The sequence below is a fragment of the Ooceraea biroi genome, chromosome 2 (assembly GCF_003672135.1).
Source record: "Ooceraea biroi isolate clonal line C1 chromosome 2, Obir_v5.4, whole genome shotgun sequence".
Taxonomy (NCBI): Eukaryota; Metazoa; Arthropoda; class Insecta; order Hymenoptera; family Formicidae; genus Ooceraea; species Ooceraea biroi.
This window is the reverse complement of record NC_039507.1, coordinates 10,613,962-10,630,809: the sequence shown is the minus strand read 5'-3', so window position 1 is coordinate 10,630,809 and position 16,848 is coordinate 10,613,962. Positions and strand designations below refer to the sequence as shown.

At 39.1% G+C, this 16,848-nt stretch overlaps 1 protein-coding gene across 5 annotated transcripts in view; it reads right to left on the bottom strand.

Moving 5' to 3' along the window:
• Positions 1-506: 506 nt before the first annotated feature.
• The window catches only part of LOC105279153 (protein scalloped), a 142,559-nt gene continuing 126,217 nt past the window's right edge, over positions 507-16,848 (bottom strand). For 4 of the 5 annotated variants that reach the window (XM_011338731.3, XM_011338732.3, XM_011338730.3 and 1 more), the window contains 6 exons: positions 13,401-13,531; positions 7,630-7,785; positions 5,218-5,433; positions 4,806-5,035; positions 4,493-4,727; positions 507-4,298 (listed from right to left, as the gene is read on the bottom strand). In XM_011338731.3, the coding sequence (XP_011337033.1) occupies positions 4,185-4,298; positions 4,493-4,727; positions 4,806-5,035; positions 5,218-5,433; positions 7,630-7,785; positions 13,401-13,531 (1,082 nt within the window). In that variant the 3' untranslated portion in view covers positions 507-4,184. The remainder of the gene's footprint in view (positions 4,299-4,492; positions 4,728-4,805; positions 5,036-5,217; positions 5,434-7,629; positions 7,786-13,400; positions 13,532-16,848) is intronic. The other variant, XM_011338734.3, reaches the window with a different exon arrangement.

The window sequence follows — 16,848 nt, the reverse complement described above, 5'->3', positions numbered from 1 at the left end:
TCTTCTTTTTTTTATATCAATCATTTATTTTCTCCATACAAATTATAAACATGTTTTTCAAATACTGTACATATACTGAGTTCTATTATATTTTTAAACCTCTAATTTAATGATATATCATTTCATTTATTTTCATTTACTTGTTAAAACAACTACTTTGATCCTCATTTCGTTTTATTAATGATAATATACACAGGTAGATCCTCTTGTTTCTTTTTTTCTGTGATCAATAGTTTTTAGTCATATCTTTACAATCACAAGCTCAATTCTTTGATATGGCAGTTCCAGGATATGAATAAATAGAATTTCAAGAGGGTGCAAATTTTTACGAGTTATTTTGTATCAATTAACAGAGCGATTATGCATTTGTTGCAATTGACATTTTCATAGAGATAAAATCGAATTTAATGAAACGAATGAACGCTTCTAAACGTAATCAAAAGTATTCTGTTTTTTCGTTACATTTACTGACAATGTACACTAAGTACAAGAAAATATATTTTTTAGAATAAGACATTTATATATTTTGTGTTTAGTACAAATCACCACGTAAGGTAGACAAATAAACTGGAACACAATAAATTTGAATGTAGTTCGAATGTAGCTCGATGAATGTAGTTTATTATATGCACATATGCTGTTTAGCCACATGATACTAATAAACGAAATAAACGCAATAAACAAAAATAGAACGCGTTAACAAAAATTGTATATAAACGCCTATTCGAGTATTGCATCTGTAAGAGATCAAGGTGTTGATCTCTATGAAAATATCAATGAAGAGTTTTTACGTTTGAATTTCAATTTCAAAATGTGTGGAACTGTATTCGTAACGAGCTGCAAGCAAAACAGTTTTATTTCTCGCAGGAGAACTTATTACCAAAATGTAGCTGTTGGAACTTGAACGATTTCTCATGGTCTTTGTGTAAATATGTACAAAGATATTTAACAAATCTGAGTCAATCGATCGATCATATCGTATGTATTGTGTACAGTGCGAGTTGTCTCTTTTCCTCTTTTTCTTAATCTACTTCTGTATTTTGTATTCTTTTTTTTGTCGGGCCTCGAGTTTTCCAATATTATCAATATAGAGTGAGAGAGTACTATTTTTCTATCTTCACAGAAGACATAGATAAATATATATTTTCATAATCTTTCCTTACAAATGTAATTCGCTTATTTTTAAATCATTACGCGTAAATGTTAATAATATTAGTGTCGGTGCTGCTTTTTTTTCAATTTTGTGTTCTCTATCCATCTCTCTTCTGTATCCTGGTACGAAAGATTTATATGAGTGAACTAAATTTCTGTGAGTATATTTGAAACGTATTGCATACAGTTATGGAAAACGCGCGCATTATTAAAATATGTAACCACGAGATATCGTCACATTTTTGTTAGGAAACGTAATATCCTGGAATCATTACATATTTTGTAATTATAACTATGCGTTGTAATTATAATTATGATGATAAGTAATAAGAAACGAAAATTTGTCCTTTAAATGTATATAAATAGCGCAAGAATTATTCGCGAGAATATATGTAACATATATAACCGTGGTTACCATTCCAATTTGATATGCATGCGAGATTTTACGAAATCACAATTTACATTGACAGAAGATATCACTATTATAAGTAATAAAAAAAAACGATACAATCATATTGGCTAGTGTTCATTTGAGAGGAATACTGTCGGACATCATTTTTCGACACAATTTTTGTTACAAATAGAGCTATTGCTCGGATAGTATAGATAGTCATTCTCCTATCTACTCCTATTTTCTTATTTTACTCGTTTCCTCTCAAATGGGCACTAAGCTTAAAAAGAAAAAAGAAAACGGTAACAATAAGTAAAAAATACGAAAAAGCTGCCATTTTTTCAAAAAAATAAACACATCCGCATGTCGATTAAATATAAATTTCTTCCTGCTCCAGCTAATCACATAATAAATTTACTTCTCAACCCAAATAAAAAGCGACACATTTCTGACTAAAAGAGAGATCAAAATACATTGCCACTTGTTCCGTAAAAATTAATTAAAGTAAGAATACACGATAATAATAATATTAACTAAAGTAAAAAATTTTAATGTATTTACGCATAATAATCTATATGAGAGATGCGATTAAATAAAGTTGATTGCGGTCCTCTACTCGTTTAGAAGAATTGTCATTGAGTATATGGATGATCTCTATACACGTTTTTCATGGTCCATGTGTGTCACAAAAAAAACAGGTAAATTATAATTATTAAGTACGAAACGCTTTTTTTTAGTTTTTTGCAGTGGGACGCTGGCCACTTGTTAACGCTCTGAAAAATAGTTTTAACTCGCGGAGATGCGCAAAGCAGCGTCAAAATTATACGATGGTACAACGCACAAGTCGGATCAATGTTTTGCACTGAAGGAAGCCGCCGTAAAATTCTTGATTTTTTAAAAAATGAAGCTCGATATAGTTCTGAAAAAATCCCGAGGTCGATTCAATTGATTTCAAGAAGAATGTAAGACTCTATCACGTAGCTATATCCCATGATGGTGACCTATTCCTTTATCATTCAATAATTAATATAATCTGATACATTGCTCTGTATAAGTGTAATAGAAACATAAAAACAAACAAAGTACACTAAATAAGAAAAATTATTGATCAGTAAGAACTATAGAAAACGATCTTAGAATATAAAGTAAGGCGATTATAAGGAATACAAACACATCCCTCTAAACCTAAAGTGTCGCTGCCTAATAAGAGTGGGTGGGTTTGCACATCCGGTAAGTGTGCTTTAAAAGATCGCATCTTAAAAATGTATAAAAGTGATCCTTCTCTTTGTTAGCGACCGCTAGCGTCGAAGATCAGCGATCGCTGCAGCGAAAATTCTCACAGCGGTAAAAACGCTTGCGTGATACAAGTAAGAAAAGCAGTTCCACAGTAGAGCTTAAAGAAACGTATACTGATACGCGATGCTCTCTCTCTCTTTGTGATTTAATTCTGAATATTAAAAACAAATATAATATGAATAATGTAATTCACGATACTTAAAAAGTCATAATGGCATATTTCTCTCAAACTTCCGTTTTTCGTTAAAACTTAGAAGTCACTTAGATAACTTTATACACGTTCATTCATAACAATGTAAATCGTAATCATTGCATTAATATTTAACATATATACTCTTATACGTAATATATATGTATATCTGTGAGTGGATGTCTCTCGTCGGTTTTTTATCTTCTAGTTTAATAATAAAACTATAATACTAAATCATGTATTTTGGGGTACCATGCCTTTCCGAGGTCAGAGTCTGTTTCTTCGTTTCTTTCTCTTTTTTCCTTTCTCTTTTTTGGCGCACACTTTTACACCAAGATTTATTGTCAATTTTAACTTAATTTATTGTATCTTCCTTGTTAAAATCTCGACGAGCTCGCCGATTAAGTGGATAATAATTACGATCATAAAATATATATATATATATATGTGATTACATCTATTTTACTATAAAATTTACAATTGCGTGCACGCGATATCTTAAGAACGTCGCTCAGCGCACGTGCAAGAATTTTCTCTATAGTAGGTCAAAACTTGTTACAGAAATAAATTATTAAAAGTATAAACTTTGAATCAAACTCAGGCTCGGGCGGGCCAGTACTTGATCGTATGTGTACGCATGTGTGTAAAGTCCTGTTTAAGGAGTTTCACGGAAAACGTTCGCGTTTCACGCAAATTTATCTTACGGTGTCACAGAAATATGCTCGAGATAATAAAAATCAGACCTGTTGAAGCATTTATGATATTTATTATACAATACTTTGAATTTCTCGTCTCGTTGGATCGAAGATTTACAACATTCATTATTTACCCGATATTTACATTCTTTAATAGCGTAATCTCAACATCGTCGATCGAATATTTTCCATCGAAACTCACCTAACTATGGACGCGAAAATATTTCTGTATAAGTGTAAGCGTTGTTTACTCTTCTGTATATATCTTATGCGACGCACGTGTCTGTATATATCTTATCACGCACGCATGTTACACACAGACGCGTCTGTGTGTGTGTGTGTGTGTGTGTTTGCTTTGTAATGTAATCCCATGTATATGTGTAATACGTGTACGGATGATTTTTGAGATGGTAGGCACTGATGGGGGTGGATGGTTGCATGGCGAGCAGGTTCAAGCAGGCTAGTCTTGGACCAATCTGTATATGTGATGCTGAGCACCGTGTTCGGATGTCGATACCTCGAACACATATGCCGTGCACAATAATGTCTCCTGCGTATCCCTGTTCGTGACAACCTGAGGACAAGAAGAACAAATCGAGTCAGCAACATTCGTTTTAAGACACTCTTTATTCTGCGTTCTACGTAAGAGTTATTTGGTTCTCTGGAAGGATTACTAAAATATCTGTTTGAGGATTCATTAATCCTCCGCGTATATTTATACGGAGTTGTATCGATATCGATTAGTATAGATTAGTATCGTTAACATACCTGGAGGATGGTGAAGTTCTCGAGAACGCTGTTCATCATGTACTTCTCTGGCAGGTGCTTCAGTTTGTGGATGAAATTGATCATGTACTCGCACATGGGCGAACGGCTGATGCGGTAAACGAACCTGCCATTTTCGAACCTGGCGTACTCCGTCTCCACCTTCTCCACCACTTGCTTTCCGAAGGAGCACACTTTCGTCGAACACGTTATCGTCATGTTCTCGTTGCTCTCATACCTGTCGCGTGACAAAAATGCAATGTACAATGCGTGGTGTCACGTTAAATGTTACGTAATCGAGAAAGGTATTGCTCACTGGCTCGTGACGCCGTAGAAAGCTCCAGCTTCATCTTGGATGTTGGTATTGAGATCAGCCCAGAACTTAACAAGGAAGAAAGCTGCTTGCGGTCCCTTGTCGTACAATTCTTTGAGACCGCCCTTCTTTTCCGGGAATTTGTCGTATATCTGCCTGACGTCGACCGCTTCCAGTAGAGGGTCCGCATAAGTTGCGGAACCTCCTATATGGACGAACAAGTGTTTTTGGTACTGAAACAAAGAGAAATTAATGTCAGATTTTATGTCCATGTTTCACATTAGTTCAGACTTGTGTTGTTTCATGCACAACTATTTTGCATACTTTGTCAAAAATTAATCTTAATCATCCTCCAGAATTAATTAATATCTTAATTAATAAATTATTATATACATCTCATCTCGGCGTTACTTACATTGTCCTGATCTCTTTGCTGCTCCATGTAGGCCGAGAACTCGACGAGCCTGAGCTTGTGGGTCGCGATGGCGCGTCCTTCCCATGGTGGCGGAGGCTGCGCCTGGACTATGTCCCCGCTCGAGACCGCTGTCGCCGGTTTCCCAGTGTAGGCAGGCTGAGGGAACGGTTTCACATCTTGGGACGTTCCCGGTTGCAGGCCTGGCTGCCAAAATTGCTGAAAATATATCACGATTTACAATTTATTCATTTATCAATTTCTCCTTGATTTCTCGTTATAGCCGGATCGAATTAAAATGTCAGAAACGAGCGACTGAATAGAGTGTTTTTTTTCTTTGTGCAATACATCGATATATTGCGCATTTTATACACATCGGAATAAATTAGCGTTTTTAGCTTTCGCCTACTTACGATGCGCGATAAACGTGTAAAATATGCAAAAGTCAGATCTCTCGTTTCTAACGTCGTATAGTACAATGTACATTGAAAGAAAAAGCAAACCTACATTTTCGATCTTCTGCTGAACAGTCGGCGGCATTATATTCTCTTCAGCTGTATCGTTAAAAAAAAATAAAAAAAAAGAAAAGAAAACAAATGTTTGCGAATCAAGGAAAAGATTTCTCTGTCTTCCGTAAGCCATCGAGCCTTCGGGCGAAAAACGAGAAGTAGAAACGAACGAACACAAGTGAGAGAGAACAACAACGGTAACAATAATAACAATAGCAACGACAACGAAAGACTAGTAAACCCGTATTGTTAGATAAAGAGTAAGATAGTTTGACATAGCCACAAGAACGCTTTTCGTTATACAAAAACGTTCAAAGTATGTATACGTGTGTAAACCCTTGTATGTGTTGTATGTACGTGTAATATATCCATAGTGACACATTTTTACAAAATAGAGCCGATGGACAAATTCAACAATACACAACAAGGGCTCCCCAGGGACGACGTAGCAGCAGAGAGCAGGGGGATTTCACTTTTGTGAGGGAAGGTGTTAGTCTTTAAAGCTTCGCGTGATGAAGAGAAAACAATTTCAACAATTAAAACATCTTCCTTCCGTTGTTTCTTTCACTATTGCTCTAATCTTAATCGGATGCGGCAAAACAGCATGAAAAAACAAAACACGATAACGAAAAAGCGAAAATATAATCTAACATTAAGAAAACAAGGAGAAAGCTATTTACCGCCAACATTATATCGATATTAGTATTATTTTTTTTCATTTTAATATTATTCTCTTCAATTAAATCCATTTAATTGAAATTAGAAAAAAAATTTCGAAGTTCAAAAGAGATAATATCCGCATTTCTACACATGTATTGTACAAGTATCACATGCATTCTGATTTATTTAATAAAAAATTTTATAACATACAATTTTATTTGATATATATCAAGAAAGACGGTAGTATTTTGCGTCAAGTTCACGCGCTCCAACGGCTAGATATACATATATGTATATATACACCGATGCTGAATATCTTTTTTCGAGATGAAACAGTTTATTAAATGTGAACGCACGTTTTGCTTGTAAGTGCAAAATTGTTAAGTTATTCGGCTATAATCTTTCTAGTATGACGTTTTAATTATATAGTGTTATGTCAAACTCTCGCGAGTTACAAAAATTTTTTGGGTCAGTCGTCAAACCACACGGTAGCGATTACCTTTGACAGGCGGATTAGCGGTTATCGGGCGAAGCGGTTAGGAACAGTTACGAACGTGAAAAGAAAAGGCCAAACCGGCAGTATATAATAACAAAAATAAAATTTGCATCTTCATCAAAGACGACGAGACTCTATGCCTTTGCTGCGAGGCTCGCGGTTTTAATCGCATTTGACATGGTAAATAGGTCGTATCATATAAACGAGAACACTGTATACTTCTATGTTTAAAAAATGAATAATTTATTAGTTACTAATATCATAAAGCGAATTACTCTTTCATTTTTCTCTCTTCGCGAGTGTTTCTGCCTGAACAGACGGTATCTGTCATTCCCCTGCATTAGATTTTTCACCGCTAAATCTGGTTCTATTTTATCCACAAAAAGTTTTATTTTTTCTAAAAATTAAATATTCCAAAATTGCAATAGTGTGCTTTGTGCTCCATAAACGGATATTCGCATCAAATTGATTTTGATGATAATATCGAATACATAACATGATCTAATTCTCATCTTCTCGATGTGTGAAAATCGGTCAAGATGAAAATTTGATTGAAAAGTTCATACAGCTATAATTATAGCATCGTAAGAGACCAAAGTTGCTCTCATATCAATATATACACGACTAATTCAATTAATCCGCATCTTCGCGGCGTCTCGTCGTCTCACCCCAAAGCTCGTGGCTATTTAGAAGAAAAAGGCCGATAAAAAAAATGCTTTCAGGGGTACCTCCTCCGAAATCAGGACTTACCGCTCCGGGATAGGAGACCGGGGGGGAAGCATGAAGGGCAAGGGGCCCCACGAGGGCGGGGGGCATCTTGTTGTGTATCGCACTTCCAGCTGATACTATCTGGGCGCTCGACATGCTCGACATAGTCTGGAGCGCCTTCTCCTTGGCGGCATGATCCTAACAAATTTTCAGACCTATTATATTGTGTCTCATAAAACGTCATTCTCACCGAGATTCTGATCCTGCTTCTCAACTTTAAGCTTTTGCACCGGAAATTCCCGAAAATGAATTTTATTTTAATGAATGTTTAAGATTGATTTCTCTATCGAAATTGTTTCAACGATAACCGAGGCAATTTCTTCATGTGGAAATAGTTTTGTTGTCAATTGCGAATGTATACATTAAAACACGGCGAAAGTACAGTTTATGAAAATGTTTTAAAAAGTTATTTTCAAGCTATTTATAAACGAGAACTATTCCGGTGCCTTAATAAGTCAATTAGAGACAAGCCAATCTCGAATCAGTAAAGATGTGTGTCTGTGAGCTACATTTCTTATAAAATAACTTGCTGAACACGTAATAAAATAATGAGTAATTAAGATTCAATGCAAAGAATCGGATAAAATATAGGAATGAATTCATACCTAGGTTTACCAGCGTTTAACAGCGTTTTCGATGACTATCGATGCGCTGTTCTTTTTTAACTGCGCTCGTCCACTTCGTGAAAGGACAAGCACGATGTGTGTGAATCGGAAAAAAAGCGAGGAATTCACGACATCCGGAACTCGCGATATCAATCAACAGTCGGCGGATAAATTCGTAACATTCTCAATGATGTGAATCAATTTGTCGCTCCCGGACGCGCGATTACCAACGTTCCTTTTTTCACTTTTTCAGTTCTTTTTTTTATGTTTTTTTTTTCGTCGTTCTCATCCATCGCATGCCGCACCGCACGCGATGAAATTGATCGCGATCGCGCAATGCAGTTGATTGCAGAAACAACGGCAGCGGCAGTGGCGGCGGTGGCGGGTCCGGTTGCAACAGAAATTCGCGGGAATTCGGCGCGCTTTTATCGGAAAGCCGTCGTTTTAATCAGCGCCCAACCGAAAATCGCTGACGAGGCGAACGAGAGGTGGTTCGTTGCCGTGACGTTCGGAAAATTGCCGTGCCCGCCACACCACCATCATCCCCGCACCGATTCATCCCCGTGCGCCTCATCGTCCCTCTCTCTCTCTCTCGTTCTCTCATCGCGTCCCCTCGAGCACGGGGATTTTCAATTTCGTTCATAAATTCGTAATGGAGGAGTCACTACGAGTGCCGGTCGACCGGAATGAAGCGCCGTCCGCCGCATAACGATGCGAGCAATAAAGAATTTAGTCGACGGCGCGACCGAAAATCACGAGTTACATTTTGTACCTCTCTCCCCCCGCTGACGTTGTTTACGTCCCTCGCATGTTTGCGTCGAAATATACGCGAGGTGTATCCCGGAGAGCTGCCGACGTTCCTATTACCTATAGATTTTTCGATCAATTTGCAGGTGAATTTTGCTTAACGAAATCGTTGGCGTGCACGCATCGTCGACAGCGCATCTCTAATGTGGAAACACTGTCCGACTAGAAGGAATTGAAAATCCGTGGCAAATTGAACCTTAGGCTTGCAAGTGAATAATAAAATTTGATTTCGCATGAGCGCGAATGATGATTCCGTGCAAATCTCGCTTCGAAAGAAATTTAATTCAATTTCGATTTGAATTTTGTGACATTTCAAAGTTGGGATATTTACCGGTAGATATTCTATATCTTCAGTTTAGAAACTGACATCACAAGATTCACAGTTTAACATAAATATGTCCAAGTAAGAGCACGCTGCGAAAATGAATTGACGAGGAGCGAGAGCAATTACTGACGGTGAAAAGGGACAGATCGGACGCTAAATCTCATTGAGTTTAATTAGCACGTGATCCTTACCATCGTGCCAATTGTCAGCACTTAGTGCCCCAAACCAATTATGGAATAATTATAAGACGTTGTTTAATTAACGCAATCGGAAGATACAATGCTGATAACACGACGTTGCACCGGGTAAGTGACAGTCGATATCGGAACGTACGCGAGACCTTATTAAAAAGCGCACACGATCACCTTTTTTCGCAAGTGTTTCTAGCGCGTAAACCGATGTAACCAGACTCGTCTCACGACGAAGGCAATTAACGGAAGCAAGTGCGATAACGCGCTTTGCAATTAGTGAATACGTGGTGCACGTTGCTAGGACCGCCCTACACTTTCGCTGACAAGTTGCCGGTTCGTTAAGGCAAACGGATGTTCTTTCGATGGAGAAATTCGATGTCTCTCTTCTTTTTTTCTTTTTTTTCCTCTTTTTATGAAATAAAATATTTCTCATACGTCGACGCAGGAATCAGAATCAGAACGCATCGGTGGATTAACCGGGCGCGGTAAGGTCGATTCGATTGGCGAAACGGTTTCCGGCCGCGTGTGCGAATTTTGCTGGATAGAATGCAATTTTTTATGAATGTCGGACGACATCGATTACCCGCGAAAAGTCCATTTCGCTGCGCGCGGGCCGTTGTTCACGTTGTGCGGGGCGCGCGCTGAATTTGCAGCGGAAAATCAATTCGGTTAATTGAGAGGGTGCAGTCCGTGTCGCTTTTTTTAATTTCCACCCTCCATCCCATGCTACCGCTGCTCTCTGTTTCTCCCTTTTCCTCTCCCTTCTATCCTCTTCTTCCTCATCATTCCTCTCTCTCTCTCTCTCTCTCTCTCGCGCTCGCTCGCTCGCCCTTCATCTCTCAAATACACGCCAGGAATGCAGAGGATTGGGCGGGTAACGGGTTGGACATGTTTATCGACATTCTGAAACGCCGCTCGCCCGTTTTTGGGCACCTCCCGCGATTCCCCGCTGCCGCGCTACAACCCCCGCCGCCTACTGCCCCGTTATCGGGAGTACGTTTACACCGCAACAATTAATTACGCCGTAATGCCCGGTGCAATTATTTCCAAAATAGATAAAACGACGGGGCGATCTCGATAGACCGTGATAGTCGATGTAACCTCGTGTTTGATGAGCGGTGTGCGCAAAATTCATCAACATACAAGTTAAATCAAATCCGCGGGGAAAACGCGATACGCGTATCGTTACCGTCAGGAAAAATAATGAATTACGCAGGAAAAAGGGGATTAAAGTACGGGAACTATCATTCTGTCATATTAAATCAAATCCGTTATTAAAACTGATTGAAATCAGATTTTATGAGAGAGCTTATCTGGATCCTTTATCTTTAATACTTATCGAATCAGATTTAATTATCTTTTTTACCAAAATGCACAATATTTCGTTTAAATCAATGTGTCTCGTTACAGTACACGAGAGATACGGATACCAACCAACTAAATTCACACAAGGCGGTAGTGTCGCGAGACACGAATGCCGCTCGTGAAATTCTTTCTCTCGCTGGTCGAATAAATCGCGCGGCCAGGGGTTAAGCGAACCTACCCGCGTCGAGCAACAAGCAAGGATACGGCGCGACGCTCACCCTTCCCGAAACGCGGAAACCAGAAAATTACGTCACGGTGGACCGTGGAGCCTACCACCCACGCCCGTTACTTTCCTGAATAATGTCCGCGGTATGTGGCCACTGCAGTTGCAGTCCCTGCAGCTGCGGCTGACCGTGCTTAAAAACGGAAACGCAAGTATTTCATAAATGGCACTGTGGGGTGGAACCGCGGCTGCGGAAACAGACGACATCTTATTACGCGAGCGTCACGCGCGCGCGAGCGAACGTAATTAAAATTGCTCGAGGAACGCCGGCGTTTTTCTGAACTCTCCGAGGGATCCAAGAGTCGAGGCGCACAATGAGATATAAAAATATGATAACGGGCGAACAAAACAAAGTGTTGGATACATATACTCGAGCAAAACTGTATATAAAACGTTCAAGCATTTGTTATTTAAATCCGACAATCTTTCCTAGAAGAATACGAATTATAAAGATGTTGGATGATTGTTACAATGGTATAATCACTTATGAAATCCCCATTAAAGTCCACTTGAAATTAAATAACAAATGAACATGAGATCGGAAAAAAAGTATTGTCTCGATCTTCCTTCGTTTGTCTTAAAAGTTTTAAAAAACAATTTCGATTACATTACGCGAGTTTTGCGTAAATCGCTGAACGTTTCAGTGAATTCTGCTAATTACGTCAATAACGAAGAAGCAAATATAATATGTTTACGTAACGATTAACTAATTAAATCTAACAATCAGTCGGAGTTCGATAAACGTTACTGATAAATTGCATTTAACGATTCAATTATTTGGCAGTCGCGTCTCTAAATTTCGCGGAATGTCCGAAAAAAATCTCGGTTTATCGTCACCGATTAAATGAAAGTTTTTTTTTTCTTTCGAATGAGAGTTTTACCGGAGTGCTGCATGCAAGCGCACGGTTAATTTACACGCTTGGCTTGTTTTTCCACTCTTTTCTATTCCGAATATTGGCCGATCCTGTATAAACAATACTCTTTATTTCCCTCCTCTCTCTTCATCTCTCTCTCTCTCTTCTCTTTCGTACCTTCTGTTTCCCGCTATTTCACCGCCCATCGGCGAAATGGAGGCACAACCGATCGCACCGCCGTGCTTTGATTTATTAACCGGCGCGCAATTGTTCGCGAATCGCTTTAATAATTCAGCTGTTGATTAAACGGGCTGGGTTCATTTTTACGCGTGATTTATCCCGTGGCAATGCTCTCCTCTCGATATGCGTGTCCCTCCCACTCGTCGAAAATGATTCTGCAACGGCCATCGCCCGCTAATGCTCGCACATCGCCTACCGCGATTTAATATTACTGCGTTACTACCGTGCACGATAGTAGGATTCGGCGAAACGTGAATTACATCGGAACCTCGATTTATCCCAGCGGCCGAATGTTCGATTGTTGATAAAAGATCGCGCGTATGCAACGGTACAAATATTTTGCACGCAGAACTCTTGAGAGCAGCACGCCCGCTTGTCCTCACGGTCAGAAGTCACAATTTCTTGCGATTTCACAAGAAAATGGGACATTTCCCTCTTTATATTCTTTTTTTATCATATGTTTGTTCCATTTTTGAAATTTTCGTGAAAATATCCGATTTCGAAAGTGGACGTATTAATGACCTGTCGATCGTTATCTTTTAGCGGAGTTTTTCGTTTTATTTTATTATTGAAATGTCGTGTAATAAACATTTAAAATGTAACTGTTTGATTATTCGAGCATCGTATCGCTTGATAAATTCAAATAATCGAGGTTCCAGTGTATCAGCTATGCTTCAGAGGGAAATAAAAATCTGTCGGCAGATTCAAATATCAATTCGACGTGCCCGAGTATCGCGTTTACGCGTAACGTACGATATTTTATTCAGCATATTATCAAACGACGCAACATGTCATCAATTATATATCGTAATACCGTTAAATAAATAATCGCAAAACCGCGTTTGTTTCGCATTTCATTATGATAACAACGCGTCACGGCTGAACCATCGTTGCCGCACGCGATTTATTTCGTTACGATTTATTTAGTCACGGCACATTGCATTTGCAAGATAACGAAAATCGAATGATTTATCGATAAAAAAAGAAGGGAGAAAAAGACCATAATTATTCCTTTCAAGAGAAAGGCAAGAGATTTGATCGTGATGCAGGCAGGTAGACTCGACGCGACATCAAAAAATGTTGAGAGAGAGAAAAAGGGAGAGAACACAGAATGGCTGAATAGCTTAAATAGAACATACTTACCACTTTGAGTTTTGCCTGTATCTCCCGAAGTTTTCTTCTCGCGAGAACTTGTATATGCGACGAGACTTGCTTTCGCGTTCTCGTCTTACCGGTCCTCAATTTGATATAACGGGCGATCAGCTCGTTCCGACCTGCAACATGACGAATTATGTGCATACAGATTGGGGTACTTTATCGGTCGAACGATCGGTCGACGTTGTTAATAAAACAAATTACGCGAGAGTTAATCGTGATATTCGCCTGTAAAAGAAGCCAAACTACCACCAGATAATGCAATTTCGAACAACCAAAAATTATTTCGACGTACGTTTCTTCTAGCAATCTTTTGGATTAACACATGATTATTTGTGTATCGTGCTTTAGAGAGCGGCACGACAACTCGAGATGTTTAATGAAAAATCTGATCCACTATAATTAACGATGATCAAGGAGTCATGAGGCTAAGTGAGCCTTCGCAGAACTCTACATATGCTATCTGGCCTTCTTCAGGCTCTCCTTCAAGCTCGTATCTCTCTCGCTGTCTGTTTTCCATTCTTCCGAGTCGTTTCACGAAAAATCTGAACGCTTCAATAAATTCTGATTTCCTCGCCGGGAATGGAAACAAACAATCGCGGAATCCGCAGAAGCGTCAGGATCGGTCCTGGGAAATGAAAGCTCCGTGACGAAGATTGCATTCTCGCGAGTCTCGGATGCGGGAATTCCTTCTAGAATTGACGAGAAGCAGACCGGGCTGATTCAAACAAACCCTCGAGCAGCCGCTCGAAATAGGCTTTGAGAGTTGCCTCGCAGAAGCGCCAGATAAAATGCGCTTTATGGTAGAGCCAATCATCGGCGTATTTAATTTAAGTGTTTGCATTTTAAACTAGATTGAGTTTGTGGCACAGTTTGCCTCATCGGATTTCGCTATCGTTTATCGTGATTCTTACCCAAGTTTCATTATCGCAATTAAAAATGTCACATCAATTTAAATGCAGCTTCTGTAGTTTTCGCGTAAATACAAAAATGCATGATCGCGATCGCTATCAGAAGAATAGATTGTATAAAATTGAGTTCCGATTAATAACTTTTCCATTATCATTTCTTGTGATATAATAAGCAATAATGACATGTAAATTTGTAATATTATATTGTATTTAAGAAATCAAGCATACATCAACATTTATAAAAATATTGATTTTTACAGTCTTTTGATCGCAAAAATCTACGCGATAAGGAATAATTTTATAGAGTAAATATTTAGGTGTGCCATAGCTACATACACGGTTCATCCGGTGACAGATAGATTGCTAGATGGTATCACAGAAAGCTTTGATTTATGAAATTGTGCTAAAAAAACTATTCCGCGGTCAAATTTAGTGAGTGATAAAGCGCGCTCGTCATAAATCTTACTAAGCGTAGATATATACGTAAAAGTGTATATGCAACGGCATCGTAAAACGTCAAATGACTTTTTCCAACCTTCGCCTGAGCTTGTAGGATGTAATTTGGCTTTGTCAAATATTTCAGGACTTCGCCAGACTTTACCGGACTTTGCCAGATCACATCGGACCTCACTGGACCTCGCTTAACGTCAAACCCCGTCGACAAGGTTCGGTAAGATTTAGCCAGATTCGACCAAGTCCAGAAAGATTTATTGAAAGAATTCCAGGAAGATACTCCGAGATTACGCGTAACTCGTGACGTAGACCGTAATAAATCGTAATAAGTCGAAAAGCGTGCGGAAAGCGGAACAGAAAAGAAACGGAAGAAAGAAATATCCCCGCGAAAGACCGGGCGCTTTCGTCGGATTCGCGCGGTTACACGCGAATATAAACCGCTCTCGGAACTGCCGATAACGAGAAACGACCGATTTCAAAATGGTGAAAAGAACGGAGGGAATCGATATGTGAGTGCGCAGGGACGTATTCAGGTTTCATTGCGTCCGGATGAAAACCCAACGGCCTGCACGCCGGGATTTAACAACACGAATATTCCATTTGCGCGGTCCATTCCATTTTTTTATGCAACAATGTACCGCGCACACAATGCGCGTAAGGTAAAATTAAAGAGGGAGGTAAAATGAAATGTTTCGTTTTTCTATGGTCCATGTGCGTTGGCGGTAGCTACGGAAAACGTAGTATCAAACTAGAGCGATCGTAAACTATTGGCGTGGAGTACGAAAGAATTAATTTTTTTAATTTCACAATTTGTTCTTCGTAAGCAGAATTCGTAACGTAAATTTATGAAGACAGCAGGTCGAATTTTAACTGCTTAGCTTTTACGAAATAAAATATCATTGCAACTGAACAAACTTATATGTTTGCATCGACTTTAATTAATCCTGTATTTGTATTCTTAAAGGGAGGTAATATCGCGAGATTTTTTTACGCAACCAGAGTACTATTTTTAAATTTGCTGTTTACTTCAAACTTCATTAATTCCATTCTTACGCGTACTCAGCAGAGTCTTCTTTGAGAAAGGAGAGTCAGAGGAGGGTCTCTTCCTTAACAGTTTTTCTTCCATCGGAGTTTATTCGCGAGATTGCCATTACATTAGCCGCTACCATGGCACGTATGCCGTTGAACGGTCAATATGCAATGACAAATGCAACGTAACTGTTCGACAAAACAAAGGAGTCGTCGTCGTCATCGTCATCGCAGCCATGCGCACGGGGACCTTCCTCGTCGATGAATTGATTTCCGACCGATTGGACCGTGTAAACGGGGCTCTACGCGCCACCTTATCGCCGCTTAGATTTCACAGCCGTTAAGGTTTTACGGTTGACGGTGACCATAAAACCGGCGCCAGACGACATCAAACGTGTCGTAATTGAAATAACGTTTAACTGTGTACGTAAGCAGAATCACGCCGAGGCACTACGTTCCCAATGGGTAAATCTCGCTGGACGTCTAGAATTCTAACGATAGCATGGGAAGCTATAACTTGGAAATCACACGTCAATCATAATGCGAATGATATTTCATTTCTAAAGAAACACTTTCGATTAAAAATTTTACATCGTTGACATTAAATGTAAAGTTACGATTGGATTGATGGAAATTCGATATCACATGTAAATCAGAATGACATTATTAGAAGAGCGAATAATATTCGAATAACCTTTTTTTAACAGAAATTTTACGAGACATTAGATTTTAACGGAAATTTTTAAAGACGTTAGATTAAATAATTTTCTCTTAAATGTCCGCGGGATTAATTGCGGCTTCGCATCGATTATCAGAGTGCTTCGGCAAGAAGAACAGAAGGGGTGGAAAATCGCAAGTGTCTCGGCACGACGCGACACAACCGCTCTCGCCGTAGGGCAAATAAATTATTTCCCCGATAAATCCCTAAGTTTCGTGGAAAGTTTCGTCGACGGAGAGAGATTACCGTCTTGCTTCCTGCGGAAAGACTCGATTAAGAGTCGGCGGTGGTGAAACACGGCTCGCTAAATGATTCATCGTTACCC